Source organism: Phragmites australis, chromosome 9 (assembly GCF_958298935.1).
Source record: "Phragmites australis chromosome 9, lpPhrAust1.1, whole genome shotgun sequence".
Taxonomy (NCBI): domain Eukaryota; kingdom Viridiplantae; phylum Streptophyta; class Magnoliopsida; order Poales; family Poaceae; genus Phragmites; species Phragmites australis.
Window position 1 is genome coordinate 5,018,453 of NC_084929.1, and position 26,936 is coordinate 5,045,388.

The 26,936-nt window shown below is 51.5% G+C and overlaps 2 protein-coding genes across 2 annotated transcripts; both read left to right on the forward strand.

Annotated features, from left to right (window-relative positions):
• The first annotated feature begins 1,800 nt into the window (after positions 1–1,800).
• Positions 1,801–2,658, forward strand: LOC133927950 (uncharacterized). Its single transcript, XM_062374265.1, has 2 exons — positions 1,801–2,041; positions 2,121–2,658. Exons 1-2 carry the CDS (start codon positions 1,801–1,803, stop codon positions 2,405–2,407), a joined length of 528 nt encoding a protein of 175 aa, XP_062230249.1. The 3' UTR covers positions 2,408–2,658.
• Positions 2,659–17,648: 14,990 nt separating this feature from the next.
• Positions 17,649–18,152, forward strand: LOC133927951 (secreted RxLR effector protein 161-like). Its single transcript, XM_062374266.1, has one exon. The coding sequence runs from the start codon at positions 17,649–17,651 to the stop codon at positions 18,150–18,152; it is 504 nt and encodes a 167-aa protein (XP_062230250.1).
• Positions 18,153–26,936: the final 8,784 nt, after the last annotated feature.

Here is a 26,936-nt window from a genome sequence, read left to right on the forward strand (position 1 = left end):
CGGCAAGCATGGAGGTTCGTGAGGGTGGCCGGACTCGGGTGAGTCTACGTGGGCGAGAAGGGGATGGAGCGAGCGACCATCGGCCACATCGCCCTCGGCTTCGAAGAGATCAGTCAGTGACTCAAGGCGCTTCCCCGGGCCGTGCAGGAGTTAGCCGCTCGGGAAGGGTGTGGTCTGGCCCAAGCGGTGGCCGAGCACGTCCTTGCCTGTTACCAGAGCCGGGACCCAAACTTCTCGTTGGAGCCTGCTCGGGAAGGGGTGGTCAAGGCCGAGGAGGAGGCCGCCCGGGAGGCTGTCCGGGGTATCGCCGCTGAGGTGGCGGCTTGCTTCATGCGGGAGCTGCCGCCGCCGCCGAGCAGTGGCAGTAGCAGCGAGCAGGGTTCAAAAATGCGATGGTAACCGCCCAAAATGCGCGGTTACCGACCTTCCCGCTGCGGCTCGGTTTCAGAAATCGTTCGGTTACCGAATTTGAATTCAAATAATTCAAAACGAAATTGAAAAAAAAAATCCAAAAAAATCTGATAAAAAACTAGAGGTAATTTTAAGAGTATCTGTGAAAACGAAACTTGAAAAAAAATATCGTTTCGACATCCCAATTAATGAGCAAAGTGCGGACATATTTCTAATGGGCTCGTTTCTGTTCTGGGCCGACTGAACAGTATACTCTAGCCCATTTGTGGCCCACGGCGAAAGGATAAGGTGGCGTCGGTAAGTGCGTCCAGGCAAGGTTCCACTTTCCCCATCGCGAGTTCACGAGCTGCTAGAGCGGCTCCGGCGACCGGCCGACCGAATCCGTGGAAGACGGCGCGACTCCGGCGGTGAAGGATCGGTAACCGACCGCTTCACCTCGGTTACCGACCGACTTAATTCGGTAACCGACATCGTCACCTGCTCGGGCGTGGAGAGTGGAGCACTGTCGGTAACCGTTTTCCCCCGTTCGGTAACCGTTAAATAGGGCTCGATTTTTGTTCATTATTGGTCGGTAACCGATGTAGTTAGCTCGATTTTAGCAATGTAGCTGTCGGTATCATGTTATTTTGATGATGCAATGCATTATTACTTCGGTTGTGAACTGTGTAGTAGTTCTTTCATGTGAAATGCATTGTTCGGTGTTGAGCTCGGGTGAATCGTTGAGCTATAGACCTTATTACATTGAATTGTTCATGTACATGTGAATGATGGTAACATATGTGCTACATAATCGGTTATGTAGGTGTATATGATGCTAATATGCGGTCAAATTAGTTTATTAGTTAGGTAAGCATTGATAATTTTTGTTCAATTGAGTTGGGTAACGATTTGAACACATGTTGGCATATGTATTAGTAGGCTAACCTTCGAGATTATTTCTTCGTACAGAGAAATTGCAAACTAGTCAATGACAGATAAAGATGTGGTATGGCAGCATGGGGACAATTTGGCTCCGGGTTTTAGGTGTAATTATTGCAATAAGTCGAAGAGAGGTGGTGGTGCCACAAGATTGAAAGAACATTTGGCAGGGCGCGGATCAAATGTTGTACACTGTGATAGGGTGCCTCCAGAGTACGCGATTATTTCAGACGTGAGCTAGATAGGGAAAAAGATAAGAGGAAGGGAAAGGCAGACGAGAGGCTTCGGAGGCAAGAATCAGCTAGAGTTCAAGTAGATTTGACAAGCGACAATGAGGACACGGAAGAGGAACAGGTGCAGCGTACCGTAGGTCAATCGAGGGATGAGGAAGAGTTTAGGAGGAGGTCAGGCGAGTCCTAAGAGCATGGAGGTGGTAGTGGTACTGACAGAGGGGGATCTGTATTAAAGAGGATGCTTAGAAGAGCATCGTCAACAAGGGAGCCACCACCAAGTGTCTGGGATTACAATGTTGCTTTAGCAAAAGCCCTTGTGCAACCGAGGATTGACACCGGGTCATGGAGTGCCAAGGGAAAGAAAGCGAAGGAAGCTATTGGTGTGGCATGGTCCAAATTTTTTCACACTTCAGGCATTCCTGGCAGAAGGGCGGACGATGCATTCTTTATCGCTGCAGTTAAAGAAACACAAAAATGGGGTGAGTGATTTAGTGTGTAATGAATTTATTATTGTCATACTTATTTCTTTTTGAGGTATGATCATTTGTTCTATAACAGGCGAGGGTGTACCATCTCCAACAGGGCGGGATATAGATGGTAAGTATCTGGACGAGAACGAAAATGCTTTAAAGAAAATATTTGACAAGTGGAAGCTAGAATGGCCAGAATATGGTGTTACTGTAATGTGCGATTCGTGGACGGGACCGACGCACATGAGCATTATTAATTTCCTCATATATTGCAATGGTCGTATGTTTTTTCACAAGTCTGTTGATGCGACCGGCTACAGTCAAGATGCAAAATATTTGAATAAGGTATATTATTTTTCTCAGTTGGTAACATAGTATTTAAATTGTTGCATATTTATATGGTTCATTCTTTTATTGCAGGAGATAAGAGCAGTGGTAACTGATTTAGGTCCAGAAAATATTGTACAGATTGTGACTGATAACGGGTCCAACTATAAGAAGGCATGCCAGGTTTTGAGAAGGGAATATCCTGCTATCGCGTGGCAGCCTTGTGTGGCACACACGATAAATTTAATGTTGAAGTCGGTTGGCGATTTTAGAGAACACGACATTGCCATCCAAAGTGCAAGGGCTATATCACGATGGCTGTACAATCATTCGAAACTACATGAAATGATGAAGGCAGCAATTGGTGGAGAGTTGGTGAGGTGGAATGCCACAAGATTTGGAACTAACTACCTATTTCTTGATAGCTTTCTACGACGAAAGGACAGGTTCATGCAATGGATGGCATCTAGTGAGCTCCAGCAGTCTCGATACATTAGTTCTGATATTGGAAGATATGCACATAGTTGCCTATCCAGCTTACCATGGTGGGACAATCTAAAAATGGTTGTTGATTCCGTCCAGCCATTGTATGCATTCCTCCGTTTTGCGGATCAGGACATAGTGCCAACATTGAGTGAGGTGCTCCTGAGATACACCATTGTGAAGCATGAGTATGAATCATTGTATAAGAATGATAGGGATTCTTTGGATAAGTACATGGCAATTGTCGATCGTAGAATGAATGATCTAGCCAATGGGACATACATGAATGCCGGTAATACACTCCTACCACTTTTCAAATGCTTGTGTTTCTAATGCTTTTAGTACTAATGTTTTGATCGTCAACTTGCAGCGGCCGCTTTGAACCCCCGCACGCATTACGCGTATGGCACAGGTCCAACCTTGTTCGAAGATCTCCGTGAGGCATTTGAGCGGCTGACTGATGTTACTACTGCCGCGGAAGCACTTATTGAGGCTGAAACGTATTGGACAAAGTCTCTCTCATTCTCAGGTCCTCTAGCTGCACGGATGGCTTGTGACGGCAGGACTCATCCGGGTACGAAGATTTTTACATATCTATCTGAGCCTCATATCACTATACCTACTTTTCTGAGCCTCATATCACTATACCTACTTGCAGCGCAATGGTGGTCCATCTTTGGTTCATCTACACCTACACTATCAATGCTTACTAGATGCCTAGTGTCACAGTGCGCCTCATCTAGTGGTTGTGAGAGGAACTGGAGTACATTTGCTTTCATCCACACCAAAGTTCGCAACCGATTAAGCTACAAGAAGCTCCATAAGTTGGTGTATGTCAACTACAACCTGAGAATACAGAACAACTTGGATGCAGGTATCAGGTCAACTCTTGATGATGATCCATTTCAGCGGCTTATGGAGCTCACATTGAATGAGGATAACAATCCGCTCCGGGACTGGATGAAGACCGGGAGATCAAATGCAGCCCCTGAGCTTGACGAGGAGGACACAGATAGCGACGTACCCTTGCCTACTCACCTGGTGACAGACACAGTGAACACACCTGACTTGCAACAATGGGCTGCTACAACGGTTGGTGACACACACACGGGAAAGAGGAAGAAGCAAATGACGCAAAGAAAGAAGAGCAAGAGGACTAAGGGCAAGGGCAAAAGACAAGTGCAAAGCGATGAGAGCATGAATAGTGACCCAAAGAGCCCAACTTACCAAGAATCGAATGACAGCAGCTCAAAGACTGACAGCGGTGATGATGATGGTCAGGGCGGTGATGCTCATCCAGGCCAAACATCTGTGGTTCCTCCTGTGCAATTCACTGGTGAGAGTCAGTTTTCACATGCCACGCAAGATCAGGACCACGGTGCTCCATCCTCACCAAGGCATATAACACATGGTGGCCACGATGGACCACAAGATAGTGCGAGCTATTCCAGCAGCTATGGCATGGAGAGTAGTTCTGGATCGTATCCGTACCACTATCCTGCCCCCAATGCTCATTCAGAGCCTCCTATTCAGTGGGTCTATGAGTGGCAAGACCCTGAGTTTTATGCCACTTTGCAAGGACAATGGTCAACCACTTCTGCATGGACAGGACAAACTTGGGCTGAGTTCAAAGCAGAGTTACTATCGACACGACGGCTAATGCTAATGTCCACCGATGAGTACAATATGGCCGAATGTAATCGGCCCCCAAGCTGGTGGTTCTAAAGGTGATGCAGATTTCCTTTCGAAGGTCATGATAATTCCATATATATTTATTAATTTCAGGCGTTGCATATGTAATATACGCATATATTCGAAACAATAATTATATGTTCGTGCTTCAATTGCTATTACTATCTGTTTGTTGCCTTCGAAACATAAAAAAATTAGCAAAGGTCATGCCAAATTTTTATATGATATTAGAAAACATATCATGGTTATATACTATTTTTCCTCATGATTTAGTGTCCAATTATTTGTTTATTATGATTTACACCTTAATTATTGAAAATGCATCCACACATGTCGGTAACCGCTAAAAATCGCTCGGTAATCGCACAAATGCGCTCGGTTTTTGACCTGTCGGTAACCGAGCAAACCGCTCGAATTATCGAGCAAACCGCTCGGTAACCGGTCCAAACCGACCGGTTACCGAGAGCCAAAAAATCCGATTTTTTCGCAAAAATTCAAAATTTGCCGAATGAATTTTCTCCGAATTTTTTTTGAATTTTTGGCCGGTTACCGCGGTTACCGCGCTTTTTCGGTTACCGCCGGAGGTCAGTAACCGACCTCCGGTCGGGAAGTTGAACCTTGGCAGCGAGGACTCCTCGCCGCCTCCTGAGACCGCCGACTTAGATTAGGCTTTTGTACTTTTCTTTTTCTTTGACTTGATGTAAATGTGGGAGTGATCCCTCATAATAGCTGTCCTTTTTTGAATATAATGGAAGCCTTTCCTTGGGATCGCAACTCCAGTGTTCTCTATGCTTTGATGAAGTCTCTGTTCTTTTCACTTGATGTCCTGAGGAGTACTTAGTCGAACCGAGCCCGACCTTTCCCCCCCGAGAACGAAGTCGCCCCGACCACTCATTGCCCGAGTAGTGAGGCCTCCTCACGCGTTCAGCCCCCGAGCCCTCGCGAGTCTGCAGCGGCTAAGTCAAGAGACAAAGGCACGAACTTCCTTGCTCGGGAGATAGGTCAATCCAGCACGGAGCACGCCACGACCAGCGAACGCTTTCCCATTTTGTGACCACTCAAACAAGCAGACCGGAGACACGTGCGGGCGGGAATGCAACCAAGAGTCTCCACGGTTTGGTGGTGCCCGGGCTAGGACGGACTGGACCGAGCACCAACAGCCCGCCCCCAGGGTTTAGGCTCCCGACCGCTCTTTGCTCGAGCGGTAGGATTACCCAAGAACCCCGGGGTACTTTTAAGCGGACCGAGCACTATTACCACCATGAAGGACTTCGGTCAGACATTGCCGTTCGTATGGTACACCTTTCTACTGTCCGTTCTGTCGTTCTGGGAAAAGCGGACACGTGGGTAGGGTTTTGTGCGCGAGGAGACCATCTCACCGAACAGATTAGAATACGAGGGCCCCGAGGATAACTCAGGAACAATAGATTGCTGAATGTAAATTCGTATGACTTTAACCACTCACCGGACAGCTGTCAGCTTTTCGGCCGACCGATCCAGGATAGGTATGCGCTCCAAGCTCGGGGTGCCCGGGAACTTGGTTCCTTCGGTCGGAGCGCCCGAGCACTGGAAAGCGTGAGAGGGAGCTCGGGGCCAGGCGGTCCCGACCACTCATGCCCAAGCGGTAGGACCACCCGAGGACCCCCTAGGCCAGAGCAGCGACCTGGGCACTGAAGCCCTTGCGGTCGAGCTGCTTTTGCTATTGGTTGTTGATCTGTAACTTGAGAAAATAGGAAAAGATTCTTTGTTTGGTGCACTCTGTTAGTACGGTACTCATTATAGACTGCTCTCGTTTTTGACGCGAGACCTCTTGAATACCCGGACCGGCGAACTATGCAGACAGAGGCATAACCCAGAGGTCCTATGGCTTGGTGGCGCCCGGGAAGGACTGACCAGGCTGAGCACCGACAGCCCGCCCCTGGGGTCTAGGCTCCCGACCACTCTTTGCTCGAGCGGTAGGATTACCCGAGAACCCCAGAGGCTCGGTGATGCTCGGGGTACTGCCAAGACACCGAACACCACAGCCTACCACAACAGACTTAGGTTAGGTGACAACTGTCTATGCGCATACCGATCGGGATTCTTTTATCAACGGGGAAAATGAGACAGTATGTTTTTCTCGCACAGTCGAGCATCTCACCAGACATATTAAACATATGGATTCCAGAAAAAATAAAATTTGAAATAAGAACTGGAGAATGGTAATATATATATATTGACAATTTTGTACAAGACTGGGTGACTTACATGGTTAGTGGTAGCCCCTGGCCAACTTGGGCGGGGGGGGGGGAGCCCCCAGCCTGGTTGGCCCGAGCACATACATGCCACCTACGGATAGAAATTGCGCAGATGCTCGATGTTCCACGCATTGGGGAGCGGCTGCCCGTCCTCTGCAGCCAACCGAAAAGAGCCTTCTCATGGGACACCGATCACGGTAAAGGGGCCTTCCCACATAGGGGACAGTTTATTCCTTCCTTCGCGTGACTGGACGCGTCGGAGAACCAGATCCCCCACCTCGAAAGACCGGGCCTGGATGTGGCGCTGATGATAGCGCCGTAGGCTTTGCTGGTATCGGGCTGCTCGGACGGCGGAACGCCGCCGACGCTCTTCCAAGTAGTTGACGTCGTCGCGCCTTCGCTGTTCCTGTTCGCCTTCAAAGTAGGCATGCACCCGAGGGGAGCCCAGAGTGAGCTTGGAGGGGAGGACCGCCTCAGCGCTGTACACGAGGAAGAAAGGAGTCTCCCCAGTAACGCGACTTGGCGTGGTCCAAATGGCCCATAGCATAGTAGGCAGCTCATCGATCCACCCTTTCCCGTGCTTTGCGAGCACGTTGTAGGTCCAGGTTTTGAGCTCCTTTAGTATCTCAGCATTGGCGCGCTCGACCTGCCCATTGCTCCAAGGATGAGCGACAGAGGCGAAGCAGAGCTTGATGCCGAGGTCCTCGCAGTAGTCCCCGAACAGGGCACTGGTGAACTGAGTGCCATTGTCGGTGATGATCCTGTTCGGGACGCCGAAGCGACTTGTGATACCGCGGATGAACTGAAGCGCCATGTTCTTGGTCACCTTGACAACTAGAACCGCCTCCGACCACTTGGTAAACTTGTCGATGGCGACGTAGAGGTACTCATAGCCCCCGATTGCTCGAGGGAATGGACCCAGAATGTCCAGCCCCCAGACCGCGAAGGGCCATGACAGGGGGATGGTGTGGAGAGCCTGAGCTGGCTGGTGAATCTGCTTTGCGTGGAATTGGCACGCCCTGCAGCGCTGAACCAACTCGGAAGCATCCTAAAGAGATGTAGGCCAGTAGAAACCTTGCCGGAAGGCCTTCCCGACCAGCGTGCGGAATGATGCATGGCCACCGCACTCGCCCTCGTGGATCTCAGCGAGAAGCTCGCCGCCTTCTGCCCAGGTGATGCATTTCAAGAGGACACTACCTGCGCCGCGCCGGTAGAGACCCCCGTCTACTATGGCATAGCGTTTCGACTGCCGAGCAATTCTTTTGGCAGAGGCACCATCCCCGGGGAGGAACTTTCTTTCAAGTACCCTTGGATCTCGTCCATCCACGAGGCATCTTGAGAACTGCCAGCAAGCGCAGCGCACTCGCCGGGCGATGGCACCGTGACGGGGCTTCCCACTGAGGGCACCGCCGGGGTCCCCTGAACTAGGCTCGAGGGTTCCCCTTCGTCCTGGTCGGTAGGCAGGACGGAAGGCCGTGTGAGCCTTTCTTCAAAGACTCCGGCAGGGATGCGCGCACAGGAAGAGGCCAGGCGAGAAAGGTCATCGGCCAAAGCGTTGTCGTGGCGAGATATGTACCGCAGCTCCAGGCCGTCGAAGTGCCTCTCCAGCTTCCTAACTTCCACCACGTACGCCGCCATTTGAGGATCCGTGCACTGGTACTCTTTTGACACTTGGTTGACCACCAACTTGGAGTCTCCCTTGACCAGGAGGTGACGAATCCCGCGGCCCACCGCGGCCCGGAGGCCGGCGATGAGGCCCTCATATTCCGCCATGTTGTTGGTTGCTCGGAACTGCAACTGCACGACGTACTGGAGTTCTTCACCCGTTGGGGACGTGAGAACCACTCCGGCCCCCGCGCCTTTCAGCGTGAGGGAACCGTCGAAGTGCAAAATCCAATACCCGGGCGCATCGTGCCCGGGATAGGCGGAAATTTCTTCTTGGTTGATCTCGGGGACGGGCGTCCACTCTACCATGAAGTCAGAGAGTGCCTGGCTTTTGATCGCCTGGCAGCTGACAAAGTGCAGATCGAACTCCGCCAGCTCCACCGCCCACTTGACGATGCGCCTGGTGCCTTCTCAGTCCCGGAGGATGGGCCCCAGCGGATACGTGGTAACCACCGAGACCTTGTGCGCCTGTAAGTAGTGGCGCAACTTCCGGGAAGCAACGAGCATGGCATAGAGCAGCTTCTGGGCTTAGGGATACCTTGTCTTGGCGTCTCGGAGGACTTCACTGATGAAGTACACTGGTCACTGTACACGGCGAGCCCGAACTGCGGCTTCACCCGAGGGCCTGTCATAGCCCACGAGCTTGGCGGTGTGGTCGGGGCTGGCCGAGTGCTCGGGCTCGACTCCCTGGTCTGGAGGAGCCGAGTGCTCGGGCTCGACCCCTTGCTCGGGGGGAGCCGAGTGCTCGGGCTCGTCCCCCTGCTCGGGGGGAACCGCGAGGACTAGGGAGTGCCCGGGGGCGGCTGGGAGCTGGGACCCAGCACCTTGCCCCGAGCACTCATCGCGCTCCACCACCAGTACTATGCTCACGACCTGAGGAGTGGCCGAGACGAAGAACAGTAGTGGCTCGCCCTCGGAGGGGGCCACCAGTACGGGCGGCGAGGTGAGATATTTCTTCAAGTCGCGGAAGGCCTGCTCGGCCTCCGGCGTCCAGTCAAAGTGACCGGTCTTCTTCAGGAGTTTGAAGAGGGGGAGTCCTTGCTCCCCGAGCTTGGAGATGAAGCGCCCGAGGGCCGCCATGCAGTCGGCGAGGCGCTGAACTTCCTTGAGTCGAGCTGGGGGTCGCATCTGCTCGATGGCCCGGATCTTCTCTGGGTTGGCCTCGATTCCTCGGCTAGAGACCAAGAAACCGAGCAGCTTTCCCGCAGGTACCCTGAAGACGCACTTCTCGGGGTTGAGCTTCAAGCGGGTAGTGCGGAGACTGTTGAAAGTCTCGGCTAGATCTTCAAGCAGGGTGGCGCGGTCTCGAGATTTGACCACGAGATCATCGATGTAGGCCTCGACGTTGCGGCCAACCTGCGAGTCAAGGGTAATACGCACAGCACGCTGGAAAGACGACCCAGCGTTGCGCAAGCCAAATGGCATCGATACATAGCAATAAGTCCCCACCGGAGTGGTAAAAGAAGTTTTTTCTTCATCTTCTATGGCCATGCGAATTTGGTGATAACCAGAGTTTGCATCTAGAAAACATAAAAGATCGCACCCCGCGGTTGCATCTACGATCTGATCTATGCAGGGTAAGGGAAAATGATCTTTTGGGCAAGCCTTGTTTAGGTCAGTGTAGTCGACGCACATACAGAGCTTGCCGTTGGCTTTCGGGACGATGACTGGGTTCACCAGCCACTCGGGGTGGAGGACTTCTCGGATGAAGCTGGCGTCAAGGAGCTTACTTACTTGCTCCCGGATGAACTCCTGGTGTTTGGGTGCCTGCCACTGGACTTTTTGCTTCACCGGCCGTGCGTCCGGGCGCACAGCCAGGTGGTGCTCGATCACCTCCCTAGGGATCCCGGGCATATCGGACGGCTGCCATGCAAACATGTTGACGTTATCCCGGAGGAAGGCAACGAGCGCGCTTTCCTATTTGCCGCCCAGGTCACCGCCGATTCGGACGACCTGGGAAGTGTCTTCGCCCACCACGACCTCCTTCGTAGGAACGGAGGCATCGGCAGCGAGTCGGGGTTTGGATGAAGAGGGACCCGGGCCCCCTGGATGACCTTTGGCCTCGGCCCGAGCTGAGACCAAGGCCGAGTATAACTGCTCAGTGCAGGAGACGGCGCTGCCGGTCTCGGCGGACACGAAGATGGGGCCCGCTGGGCCCGGCATCTTGACCGTGAGGTAAGCATAGTGGGTGACCACCATGAACCAAGCGAGCGTCGGGCGCCCAAGGATGGTGTTGTAGGGGAGGGGGAGCTTCGCGATGTCGAAGATGATGTTCTCCATCCGGTAGTTGTCCCGACTCCCGAATGTCACGGGCAGCTCGACCTGCCCGAGGGGCAGGGAGTGCCTGGGTGTCACCCCGTAAAAGGGGAGCGACGGCTTTAGGCATCTGGAGGGCACCTGCAGCTTCTCGAAGGCCTCCCGAGAAAGGAGGTTCAGGCCTGCGCCCCCGTCGATCAGCACCCTGCTGACCTTTACGTTGCAGATGGTGGGGGACACTACCAGGGGTAGTCGCCCCATGCCTGCAGTACTGGCGGGGTGGTCGGCCAAGCTGAACGTGATCGGGGCGTCCGACCACTTCAGGGGCCTTGCGGCCTCTTCGCTCGGGGTCGCTGAGCACACCTCGCACCGCATGGTCTTAACGCTGTGACGGGAGGAGGGCGTGTACGCGCCCCCGTCGATGAAGGCGACAGTGTGCTCGGGCTCCTGGAAGCCGAGCTCTTGGTTATCGGGGGCGGCTCTGTCGTCGCCGCCTCTGCGGGGCTCGTCGCGGTCCCTCTGGCGCTGCTCGATGAGGCCTTTGATCGTGCGGCACTCCGTGAGGTCATGCCACTTGGTCTGGTGGATCTGGCACCACTTCCCCGGCTCGGGCCTCGCGGGAGCGGGGGCCCTTGCAGGAGCAGGATCCCTCGCGGGAGCCGGAGCCCTAGGAGGGGCTCGGGCTGGAGCCCTTGCGGGCGCGGGTCGTTTGTCGGCGGCCGCCTGGCGTGCTGGCCGGCGGTCGGGTTCCTGGGCCGGCCCATGGGCGGGGCCCTAGGCTGGCTCGACGGGGACAGCCTCGCGCCTCCTTCTCCTTTTCTTTTCCCACCTGTCGGAGCGGGATGGAACGGGTTGATCGGCGGCGGGATGCTCAGGGCGCGGAACATGCCATGCTTGAGCCTCTGCAACCTTGGCGCACTTGTCAGCCAGCGCGAAGAGTTCCGCGGTGGTTTCGACCTCGTGCGTGCCCAGCTTCTCGAGCATCCGCTCGTCGCGGACACCCTACCGGAACGCGACAATGATAGCGTGGGGGGTTATCCGCGGGATGGTATTGCGGACCTGGCTGAAGCGTTGTATGAAGCACCGCAGCGTCTCCTCCTCCTGCTGTTTGACGGCGCGGAGGTCGCACTCCAGAATGGGACGCGTGAATGTGCCCTGAAAGTTTGCCACAAACTGGTGGCAAAGATCATCCCAGGAGCCGATAGATCCTGGGGGTAAGTTCATAAGCCAAGAGCGGGCAGAGCCCCTCAAGGCGACATGGAAATAGTTGGCCATCACCTTTTCACTGCCGCCAGCCGCTTGGATAGCAGTGGTGTAGATTTGGAGGAACTCGACGGGGTCGATGGACCCGTCGTACTTCTGCGGCAGTTCTGGCTGGAACTTTGTGGGCCGTTTGACCTGGTGGAGCTCGCTGGTGAAGGCATGGCAGCCTATACCGTACCCTGCTGCGTGGGCGGTGCCCTTGGGCGATGAACGCCGACGAGCCGGGGAGCCCCGGCGGTCATGGGCCGGGAAGGAGGAGGCCTGGTCCTCGGCCTCGGCCTCATGCCGGGTCTCCCGCTGGCGCTCGAGGGTAATGCGCGCGTCTTCGATGGCCCTCCGCTCGTTGAGGTGCAAGAGGAGGTCCTGAGCTCCGGTAGTGGCCAGGGGGGTGGCACTCCGCTTGGAGGCCCCCCGACCAGTGCGACCACCACCTGACGATGGGCTGGTCTTAGCTGCGCCGCGGTGGGAGGTAGCACGAGAGCTCTCGGCCAGCACCTGACGGTGAGCCGTGCCGACCAAGGCGGCCACCTCTTGGAGCCAGCAGCCTTCTGGGGTTTCCCCCGCCGCCTGAATTGGCGGATGCCTGAGGAGAGCTTGCGCTGCAAGCAGCGCACTCCCAGGACTGGCCTCGCCGAAGGCGAGCCTACGCCGCAATGGCGCCCGGCGCTGTCCAGACGTGTATCTGGCGGCAGGAGTTTCTGCCGCCTGCTGAGAGTTAGGCAGTGGGCTAGCGACGGTGGCGGCGGCGACCCTGCTGGGCCCAGCACCATGGTCCCTCTGAGAGGGGAGCACCGTGCGTGCGGACCATAGCTGCTGATGAGAAGCAGCAGCGACTGGGGCCTTCTGCACGAGGGGCTCCATTTCCTCACTGGAGCTGGAGCCGGTGCGCCAGAGACGATGGCCACCTGCCATTTTTTCTGGCGAAAAAAACAAACAAACAAATTCAGGGATGCAACCCCCCTACCTGGCGCGCTAGCTGTCGCAGGGTTAACTCCTATCGCAGGGATCCTGAGGGACCCCTTTTTGAGATTCAGCCGGGGGGATGATTCTGAATATGTTTGCGGGAGAAATAAATGGGTGTAAATACGATGGCAGGTGGGGTGGAATGATCTAATGCAGAAGGAAGTAAATGCACTGGAGGGATTTTTAGACAGGTTCGGGCCGCACTGAGCGTAATACCCTACTCCTCTGTGGATGCTATAAATGCCCAAAGAATGTCTCCTAGGGATGTCACTGGTTACAAGAATGTTTGTCTATCCCAGAGCTTTGGGCTCCTTGTTCTTCGGTGGTCTCAGCTTCTATGCTTGTACGAAGGTGTTCTTCGAGTCTTGGCGTCTGTGCTCTCTGAGAGTCCTCCCAATCAACTGTCTTTGTCTATGCCCGCTGGCTCCCTTAAATACTCGCTGGCGATAGCGTACCCCGAAAGGGAGGGCAGTTCCAAGGTGCCATAAATGGAAAGGCAGTCATCATGGGCTCGCCAGCGCGAAGTGACGGGGTGTTGAAAACGTGCCCCCACCCTGTCTTCGGTCGTCATGATGGCGCTGGCAACGGGCACCGTGGAGAGGGCCCACCGGGCAGCCGCAGAGCAGCCCGGTGTGCCCGCCCGGTCTTGTTTGTCTGACATCGCAGGGCGGCAGGCGGGGCACCTCGGGCCTTGCGACGCGGGATGGGACCCGTTCATTAAATGTCCCCACGCCCTTCTGCCAGAATGTGGCAGGGACTGACACCGACCGTGGCAGCAGCAGTTGGAGGTGATAGGCCATGCGCGCTCTTAAATGCGGCATCGAGCCTTTCACAAGCTGACACCTCACTGCTGGACCCCCGTGGGGGCCACCGACGAAGGACTTCTTGGGCCGTCGGGGAATCGAGTGCTCGGGCGTAACTGTTCACCTCCCCGAGCACTCTCTCCCGGAAACGCCCTCTCTTGGTCCTCGGGGAACCGAGTGCTCGGGGACCACTGTTCACGGCCCTGAGCACTCTCTCCCGGAACTACCTTCCTTGGGTCCTTGGGGTACTCGGGTGCTCGGGGGTCACTGTTCACGGCCCCAAGCACACCCTTCCCGGCACTTGGCTTCTCTGGTCGTCGGGGGACTCGGGTGCTCGGGGGCCACTATTCATGACCCCGAGCACTCGCTTTTCGGTCACTTCGTCTTCGCAGATCATCGGGGAACCCAGGTACTCGGGGACCACTATTAGTGGCCCCGAGCGCGCTCTCTCGGGACTTAGTCTTTTCGTACCCTACGGAGATGATCCCCGCGGGAGGACGCCACGTGCCGGATCGCTGGCTTGGCCTCGGGATTTGGGGACCCCTGGTTCCTGATTCACCGACAAGTATGCCAGAAGGCTCAATATCATGTCCGTCAGGTATGCAAACCTAGGGGAGACGCTCGACAACGCTGCATTGGTAAAAAGTTGTTCGACGCCATGCCGGATCGATTCCTGAATGTGATTGCCGGGATCGAGCAGTTCTACGACCTCGATAAGATGTCGTTCGAGGAAGCTGTGGGGTGGCTTAAGGCGTTTGAAGAACGTGCTCACCGCGTGCATCCGGTGGCAATAGCATCGGCGACAGCCAGCTCCTGTTCACTCAGGCCGAGTGGCAGGCGCAACAGAAGAAGGATGGTGGAAACTCCTCATCAAGCAACAAGGGCAAATCCCACCTTGCTGCAGATAGTAGCAACCACGGCTGGGGTGGTCGTGGACGCGGCAGAGGCCGTGGCAGTGGTGGTCGCGGTGGGATGTCGCGCAATGACAAGGAGAGCGGCTCGGGCGGCGGTCGCCGCAATAAGAGCCGCATCAAGTGCTACAACTGCTGCAAGATGAGGCACTACGTGAATGAGTGCAAGACACCGAAGAAGAAGGAAGAGGAGACACATCTCATTCGTGCTGACGACACTGAGCCAGCCCTGCTACTCGTGGTGTCAGAAGAGCCAGCACAAGAACAGCAGCAACAGTGGGGAGCCGTGCTGCTGAATAAGGAGAAGTTGAAGCCAGAACCGCGCGACACAACAGAGGGAAGCTCCAGCTCTGAGGTCTGGTACCTGGACAATGGGGCCAGTAATCACATGACCGGTGATAAAGAGAAGTTCAGAGAGCTAGATGAAGGTGTCATTAGCAAGGTGAAGTTCGGGGATGGCTGTATGGTGCAGATAATGGGCTTAGGATCCGTCGTGTTCAACTGCAAGAATGGTGACCAGTGGCTATTGCAGGAGGTCTACTACATTCCAAGACTGTGCAGCAATATCATCAGCCTTGGATAACTTAACGAGGTTGGACACCAAGTGATCATGGATGCTGAACATCTACGTGTGTATGATAATACTCCTGCACGATTGCTGATGAAAGTGAGGCAAACTCCAAATTGCCTCGACAAGATTGAGCTGCATCAAGCGATGCCGGTGTGTCTCTTAACCAGCCTTGAAGACCCGGCGTGGCTCTGGCATGCGAGACTCGGACATGTCAACTTTGCAGCTATGAAGCTACTTGTTGACAAGGAGATGGAGGCGGGTGTACCGCCGATCACACACCTGAATGAGTTATGTCACGGGTGTTTGCTAGCAAAACAGGCAAGGCAGTCGTTCCCGACAGCGGCAAATTTCAGGGCGGAGAAGCCACTGGAGCTGCTACATGCTGACCTATGCGGGCCGATCACACATTCGACTCTCGTAGGTAACAGTTACTTTATGTTAATTGTTGATGATTACTCACGGTGGATGTGGGTGTTCATGATCAAGTCGAAGGACCAAGTCTGCTCCGTGTTCAGAAAGTTCAAGTTGCAGGCCGAGAACACGAGCGGGCAACGCATCAAGATATTGAGGACTGATCACGGTGGCAAATTCCTCTCTACTGAGTTCACCCAGTTATGCGAGGAGGCCGGGATCAAACGGCACCTCACCGCGCCAAACATGGCACAACAAAACGGCGTGGTGGAGCGGAGGAATATGACCGTGATGGCGATGGCGAGGTCCCTCCTCAAGAGCATGAACGTGCCTGGAAGGTTTTGGGGGGAGGTGGTGCGGCACGCGGTGTATCTGCTGAACCACTTGCCGACGAAGGCGCTGGATGAATGCATCCCGTTCGAGGCTTGGAATGGAAGGAAGCCACATTTGGCACACCTTCGTGTGTTCAGCTGCACGGCGCACGTGAAGGTAACAACGCCATACTTGAAGAAGCTCGACAACCGAAGCCAGCCAATGGTGTACCTTGGCGTCGAGGACGACTTCAAGGCACATCGTCTCTTTGATCCATGGCGTGGGAAAATTCATGTAAGTCATGATGTTAAATTCAATTCAAGTATGGAGTAGAGCTGGTGTACAAGAACCGGTGGCGGAGAGCTGTCTGATTTCGATGTTGAGGAGGTGATTAGCACTGAGCCAGCAGTGGGCGGCACTATGCCACTCAGTGGTCCGGCAAGTCTGCCAACGCCCGCGGCACATGGTGATCAAGGTCCTTCATCGACTCTGCTGGCCGGCGAGATGATGCCGGAAGGGCCGGCAGCCAGGACACTCGCTGCAGCACGCACGGTAAACGCCTCTCCAACAACCTGCACCAATCTAGTGGTGCTGCTGGCACCTGAATTGCCGGTGGATGATCGGGCTACACCGCTATCGAGCGGGAGCAGCAGCACAGATGAAGGACCTGTTCGATACAGTCACATTGTCGACATCATGAGAGATGCTCCAAGAGTGTATCTCGATGGGGACGTGGAAGAAGAGGCCATGCACGTGGAGACGGAGGAGCCGTCTTGCTACCTTGAGGCCGCTGGACAGCAGGTCTGGGAGGACGCCATGGCCAAGGAGATCGAGTCCATAGAGAAGAATGACACATGGACTCTCACGTCATTGCTAGCTGGTCACAAGCCAATTGGGCTCAAATAGGTTTACAAACTGAAAAAGAACTCAGATAGAGATGTGATCAAGCACAAGGCAAGGCTGATCACGAAGGGATATGTGCAGCGGCAAGGAATCAATTTCGAAGAAGTGTTTGCACCAGTGGCTAGGCTGGACACCGTACGCGTCATCCTTGCTGTTGCAGCCAACCGAGGTTGGCAAGTTCATCATCTGGATGTCAAATCAGCATTCTTAAATGGTGAGCTCAAAGAGGAAGTATATGTGACCCTGCCAGAGGGATTTGTAGTGAAGAATAAAGAGCATCTTGTGCTCAAACACAGTAAGACGATGTATGGACTCTGGTAAGCACTACGGGCTTGGAATATCTAGCTTGATAGAAGCTTAAAGCAACTTGGATTTGTGAAGGGTGCTCAAGATCACGCCGTATACACAAGAGGAACAGGCCGGCATCAAGTTATTGTTGGAGTATATGTTGACGATCTCATTGTGACAGGAGAAAGTCCAGAGGAGATCATGAGATTCAAGCAACAGATGATGAGTGAGTTTGAGATGACCAATCTCGGATTGCTCAATTACAATCTCGGGATTGAGGTAGCGCAAGAAGATGGGCAAATTACAATCAAGCAAACAACGTATGCGAAGAAGGTCCTTGGTCAATTCAGTATGCTGGGTTGCAATCCCACAAAATTCCCCATGGAACAAAGGGCGCAGCTGCATAAGGATCCAGATGGACAATTGGTTGGTGCAACTGAGTATCTCGTCGCATCATCAGTTGCCTGAGGTATTTACTCCATAAGACCTAATCTTTCTTTTGCTATCGGGGTGGCAAGCAGATTTATGGAGATGCCCACGGTGATGCATTACAAGGCAGTAAAGCAAATTCTTCGATATTTGAAGGGCACCGTGCAGTATGGTATTGTGTATACCAAAGGAGGAGAAACAGAGGTGATCATCGACTACACAGATAGTGATCTGGCTGGTGACATGGATGACAGGAAGAGTAATGGAGGTATGACTTTCTACATTAATGACAGCTTGGTGTCATGGAACTCGCAGAAGCATAAAACGGTTGCTTTGTCTTTCTGCGAGGCTGAGTTTATGGCAGCAACGGCGGCGGCTTGCCAAGCACTGTGGCTTAGGAATCCAATATTTCATGGCCGCAGTAAACACATTGACACCAAGTTTCATTTCATCCGTGAGTGCGTTGAAGAAGGCCATATTGAGGTAGATTTCATCTGCACGGAAGAGCAGCGAGCTAACGCTCTAATGAAGGCATTGCCGACGGTGAAGCTGGCGGTCATGCGACATCTTTTGGGAGTTTGTGAACTTGACCCACGACAAGATTAGGGGGGAGTATGTTGGACTCAATCCTTGTCGTGGGCCTCGAGGACTCGTTTCACGCCAGTGTGGAAGCAAGGAGTTTGTATGCGGCTATAGCGTCCTTTGTATGAGTATAGAGTTCAAGTCGGAGTCGGATTGTGGGATGGCACGATTCGTGTTAGGATTCGGAGTTAGCAAGTCGCTATAAATATGAGTTGTAATATCTAATTTTTTGTAAGCAAGACACAAAATCGTGCAAGTCACAAGTCAGTAGAATAAAAAATTCCTCCAAAGAGCCTCACGTGTTTTTTGTTCCTGTTGATTTTCGTTCTCGCTGAGTAGTACGTGACTCAGGAGTTGCTGGGTGTTGCTGGTTGATTGGCATGATCGAGAGCAGTACGTACACGGTGGATAGCCAGACTAGTTGTGATCGAGCACGTACGACCGGTTGCTCTTTTGGTCGCTCGGGTGGTCAAAGAGCCTGGTCGCTTGCGTTATCGCAAATCCAAAGTGGTCGAGCTCGTGATCCAGTGGTCGGACCCAACACACTGGGCCACACGATCGTCCATGCCGTACCGGGAGTCGGCGATGTGGAGGAAGGCGCGGAGGAGGTCGAGGTCCCGCTTGGCAGCGGCGATGTCGGAACGGACACCTAAGAGGCGCGAGATGCCCAAGACGGCGCTGCGGGACAGTACTACGCTGAGTTTAGCGGAGAGTGATATGGCTATGGCCTCCGCCATGTCGCCTGCGAGTGTTTGCCGCAGTTGGGGACTTGGGGAGGACAAGGCGTCGGGAGCTGGCTTCGTGGAATCCTTGGTTGAGATTGGAGAGCACCTTGTAGGCACTTAGGCAGATCACAGTCTGAGAGCAGTCAAGTCAACCACCGGAAGAGATTCCTTTAGACCTGATATTCACCAATGATTCGAAGCCATCCAGATTAGACAAAAAAGGGGTCCGCGTTGCGATGCATGGTTTCTGCTCCAGTGGGAAGCACAAGTCGCATGCGGGCCCCATGGATAGTCCATCCCCTCACACCACGAATCTAGCTTGGGTCCCTTGCAAAAAATCTAGCCAAGAATCTCTTTCGATCTTTCTCTCACTCTTGCGCATGGCTGGGTCTAGCAAAGAATCTGCCATGGGTCCCGCGCAAGTGATGTTTTTGATCTTCTAGAAAGACAAAAACGTGGCCAACAATGTTTATCCTCTTAGTCTCTCACATACTATCTCACTAAGAATCTAGCTTGGGTCCCAAAAAACAAGTCTAGCCGGGGCTCCAGTTCCACGCACGTTCTCTCTTGATTTATCTCTCACTCTTGCGCACGACTTGTCTCACCAAGAATCTCGCATGGGTCCTGCGCTTGATGTTTTTGATGTTCTATAAAGAAAAAAAAACGTGACTAACAATATATGTCGATGATTGGTGAACCGTCGATCTAACAAATTTGTTAAAGAATTAGGAGAAGTTTTGAGTACACGAATCATAAGAGAATACACAGGGGTTTTAGACAGGTTCGGCTCTCCCTAAAAATAATAACTGTATATCATGTTTATCTTGTATTGATATGAACCTGTTACAAAGAAGTGTAGCTAGACTAGATGGATCTAAATCTACTAGGCGACTTGCTTCTGTGGACTTGTCTCGGCTTGTATTGCTTGTGGTGCTCTCTAATGACTTATCCTCCATAGGGCCCTTGGCTTCGTATATATACGGGGGTGTTGTACGTCATCTGGACTCCTCATTCCGATTCTTGGAGATAAATCTTCCCGGCTATGGAACGCCTTGGGTATCCACATGTGATTTCTTTCTTCCATGAATCCCCTTCTTAGAGATAAAGATATGCTCCGAGAATTACAGAAAATCCTGGGATACCCGGATATGGTAACTATCCATTATTCATCGTCAAGCCCCCTATTAGTACGTGAAATGAGGCTTCAACGGTTCAAATGCATAGCTAGCAAAGATAAGCTTTTTATCTGATTGTGTCATCGAGTAGACTCGGATTTCCGATTAGGATGAAACATCTAACCGAGTTTCCTGGGTTCTAAGATCACCTACTCGGGATTTCGCACGCCTCCGAGTTCTTAAGAGTACTGGATTCTTTGTCTCATCCTGGTAGGTTTTCTAGTCAGTCTAAAAAATTATCACGTCCTTGCCAAGTATAAGGGAGATAGGACTCGTCGCTGGCTAGACTCGGAAGTTGAACCGTGGCAGCAGAAAGTTTGCGTGATGGTGAAAAAGATTCTTTGTCATGAATACAAAGGGATCGTTGCTCCATCCTTTTGACTGCTCCCATGCACTGTAAAACCCAAAATGTAAATGATTGCATCAAAGTCCATCTCTTTGTCCGTATTGGTCAGCTGAAAAGATGTAGTTTTGATGAACAAGTGTCGCTTGGGTGCCCGTGACTCATAATGCAGTCGCGCCCAGAATTAAACCTCTTGTCCCGTTAGTCTATATAAACCTTCGGGCACCGGATCTCAGGTGCACCAAACTTCAGTTCGATTATGGATTCTCCTCCTCCTGAGTGCACACCCTCTTCTCCCGACTACTCACCTTCTTCCCCCGAGTACACACCCCTCACCCCTCCATCGTCTTCCATAGAATCTGGTTCAGTGGTAGAGGTCACTGATGTCTCCTCCGACGAGGAGGGTGAAGAAAGGGCTGTGACTCGCGACATCCTTGTTAAAGACGGCAAGCCCCCAACGCCTCAGGTCCAAGATGAGGTGGACTGGGACCTTTTGGAGGTGGAAATTGAGGAGGAAGAAGCGGAGGCTGAGGCGGAGAAGAGGAAGGCAGCTGGCAACGTCTCCATTAAAGATGGCAAGGTGCCCCTCGCTTCATCCTCTCCATCCTCGTGTTATTCCGGCGATGATGGCTAGAGGGAGTAGCCAAGGCGATAGCCCCAATGATGGTGGGTAAGAGCCAATACCTCCCCCAAACCGTCGTCATAGAGCAGCGATCGGCGGTGGGAAGTCAATGCCTCTCCCAAATCGTCATCGTCAGAGGTGTCGATGATCTCGGGCTGCGACACCAGCGAGTTCAGCTGGGAGTTGGGATGTTGCTAACCTTGACCTCTCATTGGGCAGGAGAGTTAGGATAGTCTCTCCTTTCTCTTTGCTGGGTAGCTCTTTTAGGACTTTTTGTAATCATCTCTCCATTAGCTTATCTATAAAAGAGCTAAAAAATTAATGTTAAATGAAAGATTCTTATTTCTACTAGAATACATGTGTATGACTGTGAACTTTCTTTTGAATACAAGGATGTTTTAACAAGTGTCCAACATTTATTTCAAATAGTTTTGAGGTTTGCGGAATTTCTTGTTGGGATGTTTGTCACGATGACGTTAGGCTCGACTCCAAGCAAAAACGTCTAAGTTTTCAAGCAACTCGGGGACCTGATAAGGTTCTCTGTAGTCCCTAAAAGAAAATTTCTTCCCTTATTATTAGAAAAAAGATGTGCGATAAGTTTTGTACTCCTAGTATACATGAAGCCCCTGACTAGCTATTGGGGAAGGATCTTTAGATGGGCAGTCCAAAAAACCAAGTGTGTGTGTGGGTATAAGTTCCCGAATTGCGGCTTATCTCAGTTTTTTTAAGGTATTCGTTCGAGCATCGGTGAAAAGATGTATATTAATAATATGATAACGAATATTACAAAATGTATTCTAAGTACTTACACATAGAACTTACAAAGCTGATCGATATTCCTTGAATTTTTAAGGACTTGACCTTCCTCCATAGCTAACCTATACGACCCTGATCGATTGGATTTGACCACCCTATAGAGACATTCCCACTTCGGAGATAGCTTGTTGCTATTTTTCTTACTTTGTACAAGTCGTAGAACCAGATCTTCGAGTTCAAAAGATCTTTTGCAGATGTTCTGGTCCTAGTAGCGTCGGAGAGCTTGCTGGTACCATGCTGATCTTATCAGCACTTGTGTCCTTTTTTCCTCAAGAACATTGATGTCATCTTGTCTTCTCGGGATTTGGTCCTTATTGGCGTATAGTTTGACTCAGGAAGATTTGATTATTAGTTCATAGGGCAGCATTGCTTCAACCCCGTAAACTAGGAAGAAAGGCGTTTTTCACCAGTTGCCCTGCTAGATGTTGTTCGAAGTGCACAAAGTACGTTAGGCAACTCGGAAGCCCATGCTTTAGCGTAGGCAGATAAATGGTTGAAGACGCGGGTTTTAATTTCTTGTAGTACTAGGCCGCCTGCCCACTCGACCTGTCCATTACTTTGTGGGTGTGCCACAGCAGACTATAGTGATGAGTTCCTCGCAGTAGTCGATGAACGACATGCTGGAGAACTGAGTGTCGATATTGGTAAAGATCCTACTCAGGATGCTGAATCTTGTCATGACGTTTTTCATGATAAATTTCTAGGTGGATGCTGACGCAATTTTTCTGACTGGCTCAGTTTCAATCCACTTGATGAAGATGTCAATTACAACGAATAGGAACTTGAAGCCCCTGTGCTACCGGGAAGGGCCTTAGAATATTCAGCCCCCAAGTCGCGAATGGCCACGACAAAAGGATCGTCTGTATGGCATGAGCGGGTTGATGTACTATTCTGTTGTGAAATTTATAGCTCGTGCACTTTTCTACTAACTCGCTTGCATCATGGTGAGTCGTACGCCAATAGAAACCTTGTCTGAATGCCTTTCCGACCAGGGTTCAGAAGGAAGCGTGAGCTCCACACATCTCTCTATGGATTTCTTTGAATAGTTCCCTACGCTGCTTCTAAGAGATGCACTTCATGAGTACTCCGTGAGTGCCTCTTTGATAGACGACATCGTCCATCAGGGTATACATCCTGGATCGATGGAAAATTTGCTCGAATAGTGCATCATCCTCGTGCACAATTCGATATTGAAGGTACCTGCGGATTGCGGTCATCCATGAAACTTAACTTTTGAGCTGAGCTACGAGTTCTCTTGCAACCCCTTTTGGGGCGTCAATCCCTAGCAAGCTCCCGAGCTAGTTATAGGTCTCGTAGACCACCACTCCTTCGGTTACATCCTCTGATGATTTCGCAGATGACTTCAAGAGTTTCTCTATGAAAATCCTGGGTTGTTTTGGAGACCGTGAGGATGTCGTGCAAGAAAGACTATCAGCGAGGCAGTTGTCCTTCCTTGGGATATACTTGACCTCGAGTCCGACAAATTTCTTTTCCAGCTTCCTCACCACCGTGAGGTAGTCCGTCATGGTCTTATCCAAGGTTTGATACTCCTTGCTAACTTGTTTCACCACCAATTGTGGATCCCTTGTCACAAGTAGGCGACAGATGCCAAGAGTAGAAGCTACTCAGAGTCCGGTGAGCAGACCCTTATATTCGGCTACATTATTCGTTAGAAAATCAATCTGCAAAGCATATTGTAGGCTTTCTCCTATTGGAGAGATCAGTATAATCCCAGACCCCATGCCTTGAAGCGTGAGTGACCCGTTGAAGAATAAGGTCCATACATCTGATAAATTATCGCGGTCATCCTAGAGTTGATCTGGTTCTGTCCATTCAACCACGAAGTCAGCAAGTGCTTGTTACTTGATTGCTGTTTGAGGCACGAAATGAACATTGAATTCACCGAGTTCAACTGGCCACTTGGTGATTCAGCTGATTGCATCGTTGTTATGCAGGATTTTTTCCAGTAGTAATATTGATGGTATGGTGATCTTGTGAGCCTGGAAGTAATGTCATAACTTACGAGAGGTCATCAGTGTCGCATATAACAGCTTCTGCACTTGTGGATAGCGTTCTTTAGGACCGTGGATCACTTCATTGACGTAGTATAACGGTCGCTGGCTTTTCTCTCGTTTGTCTTGCGCTTCTCTTTCTACCACCAATACCCCACTTGCAGCACGTGGTCCGGCCACGATGTATAAGAGCAAATCTTCATTAGGGTTGGGAGCGACTAGCACAGGGGGGACGAAAGAATTGTTGAATGCCTCATCTGCTTCTTTTGACTATTCAAACTTGTCAGGTTGTCTTAACAACTTGATGAAAGGAAGCCCTCGATCTCTGAGCCAGAAAATAATCCGCTAAGGGCCACCATGCATCCAGTTAGTCTCTGAACTTCTCGCACTGACTTAGGGGGTTGCATCTCTTCAATAGCTTAGATCTTCTCGGGATTGACTTATATTCCCCGGTAAAACACTAGATATCCAAGTAATTTCCCCGCATCAACTCCAAATGCGCACTTCTCGGATTCAGCATGACACTAGGTTGTTGAACGTTTCTTGTAGGTCGAGGATGAGATGTTCCTTCTTTTTTATTTTGATGACAAGATCATCAACGTAGGCCTCTACTTTCTAGCTGATCTGATCATGGAGTCTTATTTGCATTCCTTGTGTTGTATGTGGCACCGGCATTCTTCAATCCAAAGGGCATTTTAACATAGCAATAAACACCAAATGGAGTGATAAAGGAGGTTTTCTCCTCAGCCTCTAGATGCATACTAATCTGGTGATAACCTGAATAGGCATCAAGAAGGCTTAGATAGTCGCAGCCAGAGGTGGAGTCAACTATCTGATCTATTCGTAGTAGAGAGAAAGCATCCTTAGGACAGACTTTGTTGAGATCCATGAAGTCAACACACATTCGCCATTTGTTGTTTGACTTTTTGACCATAACAGGATTTGCAAGTCAATTAGGATGATCCACATCTCTAATAAAACGTGCCTTAGTTAGCCTTTTGATTTCCTCCTTAATGGCTTCTTTCCGATCAGGTGTGAATTGTCGGAGTTTTTGTTTGACCGGCTTCGCGTCAGGCCAGATAGCTAGTTTATGCTCAATCACCTCCTTGGGGATCCCGGGCATGTCTGATGGTTGCCAGGTGAACACATCAGCGTTTGTCCGGAGGAAGGTGATGAGCACGAGTTCCTATTTGGGATCCAGTTTGGAGCCAATCTGAACGGTCCTAGATGGCTTCATTGGGTCCAAAGGAACTGATTTGACTTTGCCGTGAGACTTCACGGCGGCCTTAGGCCTCATGTTCTTCACCTCCTTGTCGGGTTGATGCTACGTCTAAACTTTGTTTTTCACAACGTAAGTCTGCTTTCGTGTAGCCCCGGATGGTGATGACTCCCTCGGGTCCTGGGATCTTAACGCACTGATAAGCGTAATGCGTGGCTGGCATGAATTTGGCAAGAATAGGTCTTCCTAAGATGGCATTGTATGCCATTTCGAAATCGACCACGTCGAACAAAATTTTCTTTGTTTGGAAATTGTCATGCTTCTCGAAGGTAACAGGTAGCGATATGTGGCCAATAGGAGTACCCGATGATCCAGGTACGATACCAATTTAATCACAGACTGGGAGATCTGCATTCCTCTGAGTGTGTTAGCGAAGAGGATTTTTAGGGAACTCCCTCCATTGATAAGGACTTGGGTAACCCTACAGTTATTTATCATAGGCTCGACCACTATCGGGAAGCAGTCTAGTCGTACGAAGTTATCAAGGCAGTCTGCTTTATAGAAGGAGATTTCAGTGTCCGACCACTTCATGGCTTGATGACCCTTAGGGATGGTGGCTAGGACTTCTTAGACCACCGTCTTGTACTACCGCTTGGACTTGTAGGATGCAGAACCACCGAACATGTGATCGATCGTCCTCTCGCCTGGCTGGAAAGACATTGGGTCCGTATCGACCTCACTGCCATCTGAGTCAAAGTCTTTGCTTTGGGTCATGATGTGGATCTTCTTTCCCTTAGCCGCTTTTTCGACCTCCACTTTGACCAATTTCTTCTAGAGGTGGCACTCATAGATGTTGTGGTTGTCAGTTTGGTGGAAATCACACCAAGGCTTTCTGTCTCGTTCGCACGGAGCCTGGTGTAAAGTTTCTACTCTGGGAAGGACTATAGCGCTGGTCGAGATAGATGTTGGGCAGATCTGCAAAAACTTCGTTAGATTTAGCTTTCTTGCCCTTACCTCCCTTGGTGTTCTTCTTCCACTTGCTTTGGACCTTATCACCGCCGAGCCCGGTTTGAAGACGCTTGATGCCCTGAGTCTTTTTCTTAATGTAGAGGAGTGCATCCTTGGCCTTAGCAGACTTATCGATGATCTGCATGAGCTCCTTAACCGTTTCGGGCTCCTTTCTGGCAATGTCTTCAACGCAACGCTGGCTCTTAACCCCTTGAGTGAATGTCTGGATGACATCGTAGTTGCTAATCTTGGGGATGGTATTCTGGGTGTTGGTGAAGCATCGCACGAACTCGCACAAGGTTTCGTTCCCCATCTGCTCACAATGGTGGAGATCGTTTTTCATACCGGGGTGAACGTAGGTACCCTAGAAGTTAGCTCGGAACACATTGCAAAGCTACTCCCATGAGTAGATTATCCCTGACGATAGATTAGTCAATCATGTCCTGGCTGCCACTTCAAGGGTTGTAGGGAGCTAATTCGCCATTGGATGGTCATGGTATAGATCTGGAGAAACTCAATGGGATTTGTGCTTCCATTGTATTTCTCGATCGTCCCCGGGCGGAACCTTGCCAGCTAGCTTACGTTTCGTAGATCTGGAGAGAAGGCCAGACATCCGTTGATGGTGCCTTGCTTGATTCCAGCATTCCCGAGAGTCTTTCCCACGGTGATCGGAGATCGGTCCTGATTTGGTCGATGTCGGGATATTTCCCAATTAGATCGATGATGGGTAGAAGAAGCCTCTTCAAAAGCCCTCGAGCATCTTCATCGGTCATCGATGACCTGATGCAAGTCATTGATCAGATGGCCTTTGACCAGTGAGGTCTGACGGTGATTGTTTGCTCGGTTGTTATCCCAGGAAGCCTTGTTCCTGGGGTTACGCCTCTCCGG